General features: G+C 40.8%; 2 protein-coding genes across 2 annotated transcripts; both read left to right on the top strand.

Moving 5' to 3' along the window:
• Window positions 1-4892: 4892 nt before the first annotated feature.
• LOC121401081 (regulatory protein zeste-like) lies at window positions 4893-8570 on the top strand. The gene is made up of 9 exons (XM_041585453.1): window positions 4893-5000; window positions 5742-5799; window positions 6068-6338; window positions 6880-6986; window positions 7089-7159; window positions 7520-7846; window positions 7953-8028; window positions 8116-8207; window positions 8388-8570. Exons 2-6 carry the CDS (start codon window positions 5752-5754, stop codon window positions 7623-7625), a joined length of 603 nt encoding a protein of 200 aa, XP_041441387.1. The 5' UTR covers window positions 4893-5000; window positions 5742-5751; the 3' UTR covers window positions 7626-7846; window positions 7953-8028; window positions 8116-8207; window positions 8388-8570.
• Window positions 7761-10515, top strand: LOC121401223 (serine/threonine-protein kinase N2-like). Its single transcript, XM_041585553.1, has 10 exons — window positions 7761-7846; window positions 7953-8028; window positions 8116-8207; window positions 8388-8561; window positions 9163-9225; window positions 9417-9493; window positions 9576-9718; window positions 9851-9958; window positions 10065-10145; window positions 10264-10515. The coding sequence occupies exons 1-10, from the start codon at window positions 7761-7763 to the stop codon at window positions 10462-10464; spliced, it is 1101 nt and encodes a 366-aa protein (XP_041441487.1). The 3' UTR covers window positions 10465-10515.
• The last annotated feature ends 3529 nt before the right edge of the window (window positions 10516-14044 follow it).

Here is a 14044-nt window from a genome sequence, read left to right on the forward strand (position 1 = left end):
CTTAATATCTTAATGTGACAATTTGTAAGGGTCAATGAATATACTGTATATATGTATAATGAGTGTATATATAATCACACACTCTCCCTGCCCCTTTACACTTAAAGGAGAACTAAACCCTAAGAATTAATATAGTGAAAAATGCCATATTTTCTATATTGAACCAGCCTAAAGTTTCGGCTTTTCAATAGCAGCAATGATCCAGGACTTCAAACACAGGGGGGTCACCATCTTGGAAGTGTCTGTGACACTCACATGCTCAGTAGGCTCTGAGCAGCTGTTGAGAAGCTAAGCTTAGGAGTTGTCGCAAAATATCCAGCAGAAAATGAGTATTCAACCTAACCTACTATGTTACTATGTAAATCACTGATAAAACCTTACTTTTTATTTTAACCCACAGTTACAGAAAATCATTGTTTACTATACACACAAGATCTCACAGTTACAGACAATTCCCCAAGCTCATCTTGCCTTACATCAGAAATCTGTAAAATGGAAGAGATGACAGCACCTATACATAATACTTACCAATCCTATTAGCAGACAGGACAGCACTGGACTCTCTACCTGCAAGACAAAACAAAGAATAGTTAGTTAAATAAATACAAAATCCAACAGAAGTATAATAGATTCAAGACTTAATGTGCATCAGGAATCAGATTACATCTCCCAATGACTAGAATGGTCAGTCCATATGATGAATTTACCTGTTAATACGATTTCTGCAATACAAATACATGTACAGGTATGGGACCTGTTATCCAGAATGATCAGGACCTGGGGTTTTTCAGAAAATGGCTCTTTCTGTAATTTGGATCTTCATACATTAAGTCTACTAGAAAAGCATGTAAACATTAAATAAACCCAAAAGGTTGGTTTTGCCTCCAAAAAGGATTAATTATATCTTAGTTTGGATCAAGTACAATCTACAGAATTATTATTACAGAGAAAAAGGAAATCTGGATTATTTGGATAAAATGGAGTCTATGGGAGACACACTTTACATGATTCAGAGATATCTGGATAATGGGTTTCTGGATAATGGATCCTATACCTTTGCTGCAAATGTTGCTAGCCTTCCTCGTTCTTATTTCTCCCCTTTTCTCATCTCCTTTTCATTCCCTATCTTTAACCAGGCAATAGAAACATGTTTTTCCATTTATACTATATGATACTGAATGCTTTAACACGTAATAAAAAATGTTGCTTAATATACGCTATTGAAATACAAAAAAAAAATAAAAAAAGGAAAAAGTGAATAGCCAGCAATCTAATGCATGTTGAATCTATATGCCACGCATCTCTGTCTGACATATCTTGGAACATGCCGATATGGTATTACGTCTGCACAATTAACAAACCCACTTGGGATGGAACAACACAATCTTGCACTACAGTCTGTTCAACACTTGATGAGAACTATGTTCATACCATGAAACGTGTGTAGTTGCAGAACTTCTAGCAGAATACTTTGGGTGCAAGCTAGGGGGCAGGAAGCAAGTGTAGCTCCACCTTCTCCACAGCCAGGAGGGCATTTCTTCTGTAGGTTCTCTCTGAAGTACCAACTTTGCCTCTCATTAGTTTTCATGAACATAAGTGGGAAATTCAGAGTCGGAGCGAGTCGAGTGCCATCTTGCCTCATGGTCGCAGCACTCCTGCTCCAGGTGCCCATTGAAACATGACCTGCTGCCGTCTTGCCCATGTACTAACCCTGTGGGTTCTGTCAACAAGGGGGTTACTATTTCTGCTGCCCTAATTTACTTTCTCTCCATGTACAGGCTGTGCACAAACATACAGGGCATTGTCTGCTGAACTGCACATCGTAAATGCAAATATGTATGTGACTTTCATGGAAACTCTATGAACCAAAGCTAGAAATAGCTCAAATCTGAAAATACACCAGCTAAAACCTGTCGAGGTCATGTAGTCAAGTCAATGGCAGAGGTCCCTTGAACAATTCGAACATGTTTTTAGCCTTCACAATGTTTGAATTTTTTTCAGTGCTCTGTGCTCAAAAACTCAATAACTGAGCAATTCAAAACCTCACAAACTCAACCTCTGATAAATAACCCCCTTACTGTATCTCTTTGTACAGGCTGTAAGGGAATTTAGGGGGCTGTTCCTACTGGCTTGTGCTTATTATAGAAGAGTAACTATACTGGCACAGCTCTATAGTATCTCTGTACAGGCTATGAGCAAACAGTGTTTAATACAGAAGAATACCTATGCTGGGAAATGAGTGGGCTCTCTGTACAGGTCCAACAGTCAAGCAGCCTGGTCACTGCCAGAGTAATGAATGATTTGTGCTGCTTAAACACTCATCTGCCCCTTTATTAGTAGAACCTGCCCCCCCCCATCCATACCTTGTATATACCATTTCACCTACTAAGCACAAAGCCCTTCCTATTGTGTAGTGAAACCCCCCATCTCTACCCACTATTCAGGTAAAGGAAAGGACCCCCAGGTTACACTAGACTTAGCAGCAGTGATGAATGAATGGATCTGATAGATATAAAGCACAGAAACTGCACTGACTCAAACTCATAAACATACAAAGCAAAGCTCCGTGTCCATAATAAGCTGGGTATGTACTGCACATCTAATGGGAAATTATTGCCATATAAACCTCATTCATCAACAGGGTACACTTCCCCTTTAAGAGCAGGGAACAGAGGTGACTTCACCCCCTAAGGATGACAGTTGGTTCAGACCGTTGGTTGACTTTGCGAGAGAGAGGTGAGTGTACTTTTGCTCTGATAGATTTTTTGTCAAATAACCCATTTCTTAACAAAAAAAAGGGGGAAACATTTGGGTGACATCCCTCAGACTAGTCGATGTTGCTGTTCTCATTGATTTTAGTGAATTTAGAGGATTGTCCCCCAAAATGGGCTTGAGAGATGCCTTTACTCTTAGTGCTGGTTGGGAGACACAGACCCAGGATTTGGCAAATATGCAGCGCTGCAATCAAATATACTGTACACCTTTTCTACTGAAGGTAACATTTGGGGACCAGTGTACCACACCATAGGGTGTTCCCAGTACTGACAGGCTCCTTAGAGTTTTGCCCCTCTGTCCTGTGGTATCTGCCCCCTGGGTATCTGTCCTGCTCTTTTGTACCAACATTGTAGCTAAATACATGTTCCCTTTATCCAAGTACTGGAACTAGGGGTGGGAAGCAGAAGCACGTGCCATAGGGACAGTTTGGGGGTGCTAGCGAATGATTGGGGGACATACAGCAGGGTCCCATAGAAGAGAGGAGACATCATACCCAGGGATTTGACAGTTGGTTTAGTCCGTTGGTTGGCTCTGTGTTAAGTGTAAATTCCTTCTGAGAGATTATTTGGCCAAATAACCATTATTTTAGTAAGAAAAGATGGGAAATGGTTGGGTGACACCCCCCAGACTAATATATGATGATAATTTTACTGACTTTAGGTAATTTGGAGATTATTCCCCTAAAATGGGCTTGGGAGATTCCGTTAATCTTCGTGCTGGTTGGGAGACACAGACCCTGCATTTGGCAGTTATGAAGGACTAGCAGCAAATATACACTTTCTTTCCACTGGGACCCCATAAAAAGATAACATTTGGAGACCCCTGGGCTATGTCATAAAAGTCCTAATTCTATCATTCTATTCTAGTGCCCAGTATTGACAGGCTCCTTAGAAATTTGCCCAGTGTCCCTGGTTTCTCCATTGCTCTTATGTACCAACCTTAACATGTAACTACATTTAATTGAGTTACATAGTTACATAGTTAGATTGGGTTGAAAAAAGACAAAGTCCATCAAGTTCAACCCCTCCAAATGAAAATCCAGCATCCATACACACACCCCTACCTACTTTTAATTAAATTCTCTATAAAAAAAAAACATTGATTTGTTTTTAGTACGTATTATGCACTTTTCCTTCAAATACCCCGGCTGTGGGAGGCAAATAGGTACATGTTAGGGGAATTATTTAATAAAACAATGTTGAATTGCTAATCCCTACAGTTACTCAGTAATACAGCCCTAGGGCCTAATTCCCCTAAAAAATGGTTACTGATGGCAGCCCTGCCCCCCAATCTACAAAATCTTGTGGGTGTCAAGGTGCCCAAAATCTGCCCGTGATCCATTGCTAGGGGTAGTGAGACCTGTAGTGGGTAGTGCAGAGCTAAGGAACAGAAAGGCAACACAAATCACTGTCTCGCTTAGCCTAAACCTGTTCTTCTCTAGCTATAGCTGAACTACAATTCCCAGCATCCCCTGCGGCATAGTTGTAGTTCTAATGCAATGTGTATTTAATGTTCCCTGTCTATTTATTGCTTCATTTGGTGTCAAGGGTACCACTCATCCTAGAAACTGTAATAAGCAACTGTCCCTAGCATCAGTACTAGTGTGGATGATATGTAAGGAAGGGCCAAAATGGAAATATTAGTAGCAAAAATCAGAAGAATAAATTCCTACAATAAAGATCCCTAGTGTTTATGGGTGCAGGGAACTGATCAGAGTAGGTCCCCTGCCAGTAATATACGGCAGTAATATTCAGCTGTTTTTAACCATTAGTCTGTACAGTCCCCTAAGTATATTGGGGTCACCAGGACCCACACTTGGTTGATAGGGGGTGTCCAGGGCCTTGATTGCACCAACCTTTTGTATGTGCCCTAATTGGCTTCTTCATTCTATTAAAGCTGCTACTGGTTGGTGTTACTGGTTATTTCGAGCAGCAAACATATTCAGTAGCGCAGTATAACTGGGAAGAATAGAGAAAGGGAAAAACAGTATTCAAAGCTTTATGTGTCAAAGAGTGTTTGGCTCACAATCTCTTTTTGTCTCTCCCCAAAAAAATGAAATACTAAGAGCGATCTTAGTGATCTGAGCGATTTGCAGCAACTCCAAAAAGCGACAAAGAAGAGGATAAAGAAGAAAAAAAACAGTCTTTTTAAAGACTACCAACTTACATCAAGAGCAGAGAAATTACAGCAACCTGCTCAACCCATTGCGGGTCATCAGGAGGAAGGTAGGGATCCTGAATTTATCCCTCTGGTAATATTTATTACATAGCAGATGAGGTTGAAAAAAGACACACGTCCATCAAGTTCAACCTTTTTGTCTAAATAAAACCTGTGTAACTGCTAGCTGATCCAGAGGAAAGTGGGGGGCTAACAGTTATAATGATCTGATTTGTGGAACAAATAAATGGGAGGGGATTGTCTGAAAAAGGGGAGGGTCTGGGTGGACCTTTTGACTTGTGACAGGTACAGAAAGCAAGTTTTTATTTCAGAATTCAGGGTTTAGTGGAGCCGATAAAGACACTGGGATGGGGGGACATATTAAAGACAATGATTATTGTAGTTTTTAGCTACAAATAGTCTTTAAAATTTCCACATATATATATTTGGGAGTCAGGGGCTGAGATCCCGGAGCAATATTTGAGCTTCCCACAGTGCGACAGTCATGCTGATATAGTTCCAGGGGTAAACTAGCAGCAAATAAGCACTTGTATAAGTACATTTATAAGCAACTAAAATAGTTTAATTAATAGTTTAATGATATTAGTTTAAATAATAGTTTAATTTAAGGGCTAGTTCTCTTAGAATGTCCTATGCATGGTAACAGCAGCTCATTGTTAATATGTGTAGTGGGAAAGTTACAGAGAGATGCTTGTCCTGAGCTTGCCATTTACCAGCAGCTACAAACATTTGTATTCTTTATCTCCACTAAAGCAGTGACTTATACCAACCTTTTTTTCCTGATACAGGAGCGTCAAGATGGGCGCCAAACTGTGCAACATCCTGCACCGGCACCGGCATACTGAGGTAAGACAGATGGAAATATAAAGTCGTTGTTTCATGCCTGACGATTAGAGTCCTTGCCACCAGATATAAAGGGGAACTGTCACTGCAAAAGAGAAAATCCTCAGCTTACAAGAAATATTTTGCAAACTTGTTTGACAAACATTACTGTTACATTTTTCAGATGTTCTTCACAAATATCACATAAAAAATGTTCAATATTCATTAAATTTTGGGAGGATTTCAATTGCTTAATCATTTTTTTCTTGATTTTGTTCCCTATTCTCTATAGACTGTTGACATCAATCAGTCTTTTGATGCTTGTGAGCCTTGGGTGAGTATTTGCTTTTCAGGTATGAAGCAGGAGCTGCTGAGAGACATCCGGAAGGAGATGAGGATAGCAGCAGGGGCGCAAAAGCTGTACCTTGTCACCAAGGACAGACAGACCAAAGCCCAAGTGAAGGAGCTGAGGAACATCAGTGAGAGGAAGGTGAAAGCCCTTTTCTCCTCTCTCCACAAGCTCAATGTGCAGCTAGCTCAGAGGGAAGCAGAGAATTCTCCAGGTAAGATATAACAGTCTCTGGCCTCTTTCCTATTGGCATTACATGTGTGTCATCATAACATCACATACACTACCTCTTCATGGACATTAGGTTGACCCCCATTAGATTGAGCTCAAAAACAAAAAGACTGCTCAAAGCTCATCTTCCCTGTAGCTGCTTCATATGTTTCCTATCGGGTGCTCTGTCTGCTGCATCCCCACTGCTAAGATCCACATCAACACCAAAGAATTGGACGGCACTCCGATCAAAAGGAATACATGTTTATAGCATACTCCTGCAGGGATCCTTGGGCGTAGGATCCCTTCAGGAGTATGCTATAAACCTGTATTCCTTTTGATCGGAGTGCCGTCCAATTCTTTGGTGTTGATGTGGACCATTAGATTGAGCCCCACAGAACTATAGATGACCTTCATATCTTTTAAATTTATATTTTAAAACAATGTTCATTGGCAGCATCTTAACAAATCAAGAAAAAGGTCTTAAGCCTTAGATTCAAGAATGTTGTATTTGAAAATCCTAATATCCTTCAAATTTATTTCAGATGCAGTTCTGGAGACTACAAGGGACACCGATGTCAACTTCCCTGCACCAGAGATCACTGCGCCTGAGGTTCAGGTCATTTCAGACCCCGCCAGTGATTCATCACAAGTGAGAATTTACATTGACGCCATTCATTTCTTGGACACAAACACTGCCCTTATCATATCAATGTAAAGCCACATTCAATAATTGCCTGTCTCTTGTTTGCAGCATCAACATGATGAATCATCTCAGGAACCTGTTCCAGAGATAGAACAGCCGCCTGAACAACCATCTGACAGGTAAGGATATTTTGGAGTTTATTAGAGATTAAATCCCTATCCCATACTTTCATCAAATAAGAACAAAAATATCTTCACAATAACAGGAATATTATTCTAATTAAAGTAAGGTACCAACAGATGAAATGATTGGCATAAAAAAAGAGGACAGTTGGTAAGATGCCCCTTCATTTGGCCGGGAGATCCCACAATACATAATTGTACAGTGCCATCTATGAATTATGGCTAGGGGTGCTGTAGTATTAAGGATTATGGAGAATGTATTTGCTAAGGGAAGAAAAAAGGATAGCGTGAAGCTTATAAATCACTAAGGGAAAGAAATGAATTAGAATAAACACTAACCCGCCATTATATTTAAAGGGACTTACCTGTAGAAGATACAAATGAGGAGGCTGAGGAAGAGGCAGAATCTGTTGTTGAAGAAGATCCAGTGCAACAACAACAACAGAATGAGGAAGAAAGGTAAACTCACACTTTATATGGGAGGCTGCGGTTAAGACTGATTTCTACTATAAACTTGCATTATACTAATCATGTACCTCAATGACCTCTTCCCAATAGTGAAGTTCCTGAGAATGAAGAAGACTCTTCTGAAACATCGATGGGTCCTCTCCCCGGCGATTACAGCCCCATTCCAGAGGATTCTCAGGCTGAAGAGATGACAGTAGAGGAGGCTGAAACGACACAGTAAGACAAACCCTCAATATAAGACATAAATACATACATTATTAATATAGATATACATTGTTTTTCAAGCTGCCACAAAAACACAATTTATGTTATTCCCTTTCAGAGAGCTACAGTTCAGCAGTTTTACAGCAAGGGACTTTCGCCGGATTAAGGTTTTAGGCAGAGGAAGCTTCGGCAAGGTAACTGATTCAGTCTCTAATTAGGACTTGGATCTTTAGCAGCATATACAGGGTAACAATGACACTAAACTCACTTTCTAATTCCAGGTTCTACTAGTAGAGTATCTTCCAGCAAACATCTATTGCGCTATTAAAGTGCTCAAGAAGGACAACATCGACTCCACTGATGATATAGAACAGTAAGTTCACTGAGAATGATTCCATAATCCTCTCATTTTGCTTTTGGAGCAGTTGCTTTCTGTCTCACAATCTTTTCTATTTTATATACTTTTCTTTCACTTCCCTTCCTTTCACCCAGTTGCTTTTGTTACCAAGATAATTTACTCTGTGCCGGACTCATTTTCTCTTTTATATTTCAGCATTTTAACAGAGAAGCAAATTGGACAGTTGGTGAATCCACACAGTTTTATAGTGGACTTATACGCCACATTCAGCACCAAAAACCAGCTGTTTTTCATCATGGAGTTTGTGGCAGGAGGCAGTTTAAGAACCCACCTGATGAGGAGCCAGCACTTTGATCTACAGACAACCAAGTAAGTATAAATGGCAGTAGGTGGATATTTGTCCCAGAGTTATAGAAGACTGAGGAGTAGGGGAGGATAATGATAGTGGCAGAGGTAAGCTACACTAATAGTAAAGGGTTTTCACCTTTGAATTAATCTCTAGTATGATGTAGAGAGTTATATTCTGAGGCAATTTGCAATTGGTTTTTAATTTTTTATGATTTGTGGTTTTTGAGTTATTTAGTTTTTTATTCAGCAGCTCTCCAGTTTGCAATTAGTTTGCATTAGTTAGCCACATAACCCTAGCAACCATGCATCGATTTGAATAAGAGCCTGGAAAGAAGAGGGTCTGAACAGAAAGATGAGTAATAAAAATAGCAATAACAATACATTTGTACCTACAGTGCCACAGTACCTTTTGCTTTTTTAGATGGGGGCCAGTGATCCCCCATTTAAAAGCCTGAAAAGAGCCAGAATAAGAAGACAAATAAATAAAAAAATGTACAAAAAGGAAGACCAATTTGAAAAGCTGCTAATAATTAGCCATCTATAATATAATAGTTAAGCACCCCTTTAGATCCTCTATGAATGCGCCATATAATAATCAAATGTCATTTTCTTATTCTTGCAGGTTCTACGCTGCTTGTATGACGCTTGGTTTAGAAGGAATTCACAGCAAGGACGTCATACACAGGTAAGAGTTAATAAAGGGGGGTTGTAGCTGTGGCAATTTAGTAGCAGGACAATTACAGTTGAAAGTCACTGCTTGGAAAGCTAAGGGTAGGAAAAGGACAGGAACCAGAATTCTTTGAGCTTGGCTTATGGCTCAGCTATTTCACAGCAGTTTTAATGTGTCATAACACTCTTCCTTTTAATTTAATACAGAGATTTTAAAGCCGGGAATCTACTAATGGATCAAGACGGCTACATCAAGATCGCCGATTTTGGGATGAGCAAAACTGGTAAGAGCCACCTTGTATTATTACACAGAGCAAAGGGAACTCATTTAGGGCATACAATTATATTTTTTCTTTTTTTATAAAGGCATTGGATATGGAGACCGCACCAACACCATGGTTGGGAGTCCTGCTTATATGGCGCCCGAAGTCGTGATGGAGGAGGAGTACTCAAGAGCCGTCGACTGGTGGGCTCTTGGCGTCATCGTTTATGAGATGCTCCTCGGAACGGTAAGCAGCAATTGCCACTTGGCCAGCTATAGGTGGATGTATTAAAGTTAAATACTGTTCTTTAATCTATACTCATCAAACACTCTGTGTAAAAAGAATGGCCTCCTAATAAATACCTATGAATCATTTCAGAGACCTTTCACCGGATACGACAGGGACTTTATATATGATTCCATCGTGGAGGATGAGCCACACTACCCCTCATCCCTGGACTCCGAAGCAGTAAGCTTCATATCACAGGTAAGTAGCGCTGAGCTTTCGGTTTATTATAATCAGTGACCACTTTCTCTTGAGTTCCCTGAAGCTTCTGCTTCTTCAGTGTAACTGCTATTTTCACTTCTTGTAGCTGTTGAAGAAGAATCCTGAGGAGAGGCTAGGTTCCACCCCGGGGAATGCCGCAGATGTAGCAGAACATCCATTCTTTAATGTAAGTCCCCTGTCTGTATTGTCCAAATAATTATCCAAGAGATACAGTCCTTTCATATCCTCAGCTTCTAATGATGAAACTCTAATAATGAGCATTTGTTATGGTGCCTATTTTGCAGGGCATTGTCTGGGATGATATTATTGAGAAGAACGTAACAGCTCCGTTCGTGCCCAGCCTAAATGGACCGGAGGATGTGGGGTATTTCGATGAGGAGTTCACCAAGCTGTCTGCGAATCTGACCCAGCCCAAAGGACCCCCTGCTGAGATGGCAAGCGAGATCGATGAAGCCTTTCTGGACTTTAACTATGCAGCATTTTAAGTCCAAAGGGGATGATGGGTAAGAAAAGACCTAATTAAAAATACATGAAGCACAAGTCAGAACAAGAAGTGCCTAGCGTTAGTATTCCTAAAGTTATGGGTGCAGGGGCACTGATCAGAGCAGAGCTGGCTATGGGAGCAGCCATATTGCGTGCATGCAGGGCAAAGTGGATTTTATTGAAATATTAAGATGATCCCTATGATGATTCTAATTTTGTGGTTTTTGTATACGTGGCAAAAAACAATCACAACAAACTCTCAGGCTGCTGAAACTGTTCACATTCCAAGGAAACCAATGGAAGTGTATCTTCATCATTTGGGCAAGTAGAAAGCCACCATAAATTTCACCCCAAATGTCACAGAAATCACAACTGTACAAATTGTTTAAAAATACATGGAAACCAATGATTTGTAATCACAAGTTGTTGGAAAAGTTGCAACCACAATTAGTCAATATTTTTATTTCAACAAACCACCCAATTTGGTGATTAATGTGCCCCAAAGTATTATAGGGTTTCAGGAATATCAATTGCAAAGTAAAATATGAGGAATGCATTTCAAATTATATTGTTTGTCTTTTGCAGGCTGGAGTTGGGAAAATGCACCACCTGACAGCTCCACCAGGTAAGAGTACCCCAATTCCACCTGCAGTGCCTTCTCTACCATCGACCATAGCATTACCAATAATGTCTCTTCTGCCTCCCTTTCCACTATAATACCACCGGCAGTGCCTCCCCTTTCCTTCTACTGTAATACCACCAGCAGTACCTCCCCTTTCCTTCCACTGTAATATCACCAGCAGTGCCTTCCTTTCCTTCATCTGTAATACCACCAGCAGTGCCTCCCTTTCCTTTCCACTGTAATATCACCAGCAGTGCCTTCCTTTTCACTGTAATATCACCAGCAGTGCCTTCCTTTCCTTGCACTGTAATACCATCAGCAGTTCCTCTTCTCCTCTTTACACCAAAATATGGCATCATAAACAGGAGTACCCTTAAGCCACTTGGTGAAACCTGCATTCCATTTTACTCCATCTCTCAAACTGTAGAGGCCGGGGTCTGCAGAATGGAATGAAAGGGAATGCAGTTTTTCACTAAACAGCTTACTGGTGCTCATGTGTATGCTGCCATTTTCCTTTCACTTGATGTAATATGGTGCATTGATCCTGGGAGCAAATCCGATTGCCGTTAAGGGGTCAGGAAGGAATTTTTCCCTCTAGTGAAGCAGATAGAACAAAGCTTCACAGAGGTTTTTGCCTTCCTCTGGATCAAAAATCGCACATTTTTCATTGTTATGATTAATAAAGCTGTGTCTTGCACAGATTAACCGATAAGACACTGTGTGTGTGTCTTTATTCTGAGTGACAGAATTGACCAAATTAGCAATGAAGAAACATTGAAAGGTTTAGTACCTGTAGGTGAGAGACACAGTCCTCCAGCGGGCATGGCTGCTGCAACAAGCATTCTTACACTGGGATAACAGGATGGAGATTCTGTTTATAATGGTCATTCTGGGCATCCTCCATCATGGCAATAAGGCTGTATACTCAGTGCACCCACTGGCACACGCACATCAAAAACCTGGAGGGAAAGAAAAAAAATGTATAAGATAAACCAGAGTTTAATTGAAACTGACACTTGAATGTATCACATTAAGAGCATATGGATATAAAAGGGAATGAAAAATAAAACATTTTGAAAGCATTCAGTGTATAGAGACATAGTCTATATTCCAATACCCAGCAACCATATTTAATATGAGGAATGGATCCCATTCTTATTTTCATAGTCTGGCCTATCAGGTGCCTCCACCATATGGAATATAACACACATGAGCAAACTGGCTCTCACCTTCCCTTCTCTCCAGCCCTGAGCCCCAATCAATGAAGGTTAAAATGCACAACACAATATTCATTGGGCAGATGAGAAGATGCATGTGGGTACAAAGCCTGAACCTGCCCTGTGGGGTTACTATACAGCCATTTCTCCTGTGAACACAGAATACTGGCAGGTAAGCAAAAATGCACACGATTCATCCATATTACAGATCCCCATACTAAGATAACGGGAAATCCTTCTGATTTGTGACACATGAGTAACTGTTTTCTATGTGTCAAATCCATATCCCTTTCCGAGTGTATTGTAAGTTTAACAGGCAGGGAAACATTCAGGGATTTGGCCAAAAATCTTCATCTTCTTTGTTACACGTCTGGAATTGGATGCTTAGGTGTTTAGCAGGTGTCTATGGATATCACCTTCTCCCCACCCTACAATCTATAATGTTTCCAAGCCAACATTGTCTAGGTCACTCCAAGACTGTGTGTCACCGAGTGGGTTTGTAACATCAATATCAGAAACCTATTTATAGGGGAACTACTATTAGAGGGTGCAGAAAGTGCTACAGTACCTGTGACCCACCAGCAGGCATGGGCATCCTCAGAACATTTTTATCAATAAAATGCAACCTGGTTTCCAACACTAAGGGGCACATTTACAAAGCTCGAGTGAAGGATTCGAATTAAAAAAACTTTTGAATTTCGAAGTGTTTTTTGGGCTACTTCGACCATCGAATGGGCTACTTCGACCTTCGACTACGAATCGAACGATTCGAACTAAAAATCGTTCGACTATTCGACCATTCGATAATCGAAGTACTGTCTCTTTAAGAAAAACTTCGACCCCCTACTTCGGCAGCTAAAAGCTACCGAAGTCAATGTTAGCCTATGGGGAAGGTCCCCATAGGCTTGCCTGAGATTTTTTGATCGAAGGATATTCCTTCGATCGTTGGATTAAAATCCTTCGAATCGTTCGATTCGAAGGATTTAATCGTTCGATTGAAGGAATAATCCTTCGATCGTTCGATCGCAGGATTTGCGCTAAATCGTTCGACTTCGATATTCGAAGTCGAAGGATTTAGTTCCTAGTCGAATATCGAGGGTCAATTAACCCTCGATATTCGACCCTTCATACATCTGCCCCTAAGCCTGTATACAGTGGTGTAACCAACAAGAAGAAAACCCTATGATCCTAAGGGGCCCACAGACTTAGGGGGTCCGGTAAGGACCCGCAAACCCCACCAGGACCTTCCTCTTTAGCCTGCAATCTCAGTTCTGCACCCTGTCTCCCACTTTCGGCCATGAACTGAGCTAGACACAGGCAGAGTCAGCTCCTGTCCAAAGAGAGACTTCCACAGCGTTTAAAGGGGGAAATGCATTAAGCGATTCTCCAAGCAGACAATACCTCCCTCGCAGAGGGCCCCCTCATGGCTAAAGGAAAAAGCAAGATGCATGTCTCAAAATGACAGCGTTTTATAGCACCCAGTGTAGAAGCAAACAGGGAAATTAAATCCAAGATGGTGCCATATTCACTTCTTATCCTGAACATGAGAACCAGCGAAGATATGTTATAATAAGCAAGTCTCCCCCATATCTGAATAATTCCTAAAACACAAGCTATCTGAGCTTAGGGAAGATAATAACAACAGATAACAAACCTACTGTACAGGAGCTCAGAGTTGAAGAACAACATTGAACTGACAAAATAAATCACCAGTGGGCAGAACCCCTGTGGCCAAACATGCCA

This window comes from Xenopus laevis, chromosome 3L (assembly GCF_017654675.1).
Source record: "Xenopus laevis strain J_2021 chromosome 3L, Xenopus_laevis_v10.1, whole genome shotgun sequence".
Lineage (NCBI taxonomy): Eukaryota > Metazoa > Chordata > Amphibia > Anura > Pipidae > Xenopus > Xenopus laevis.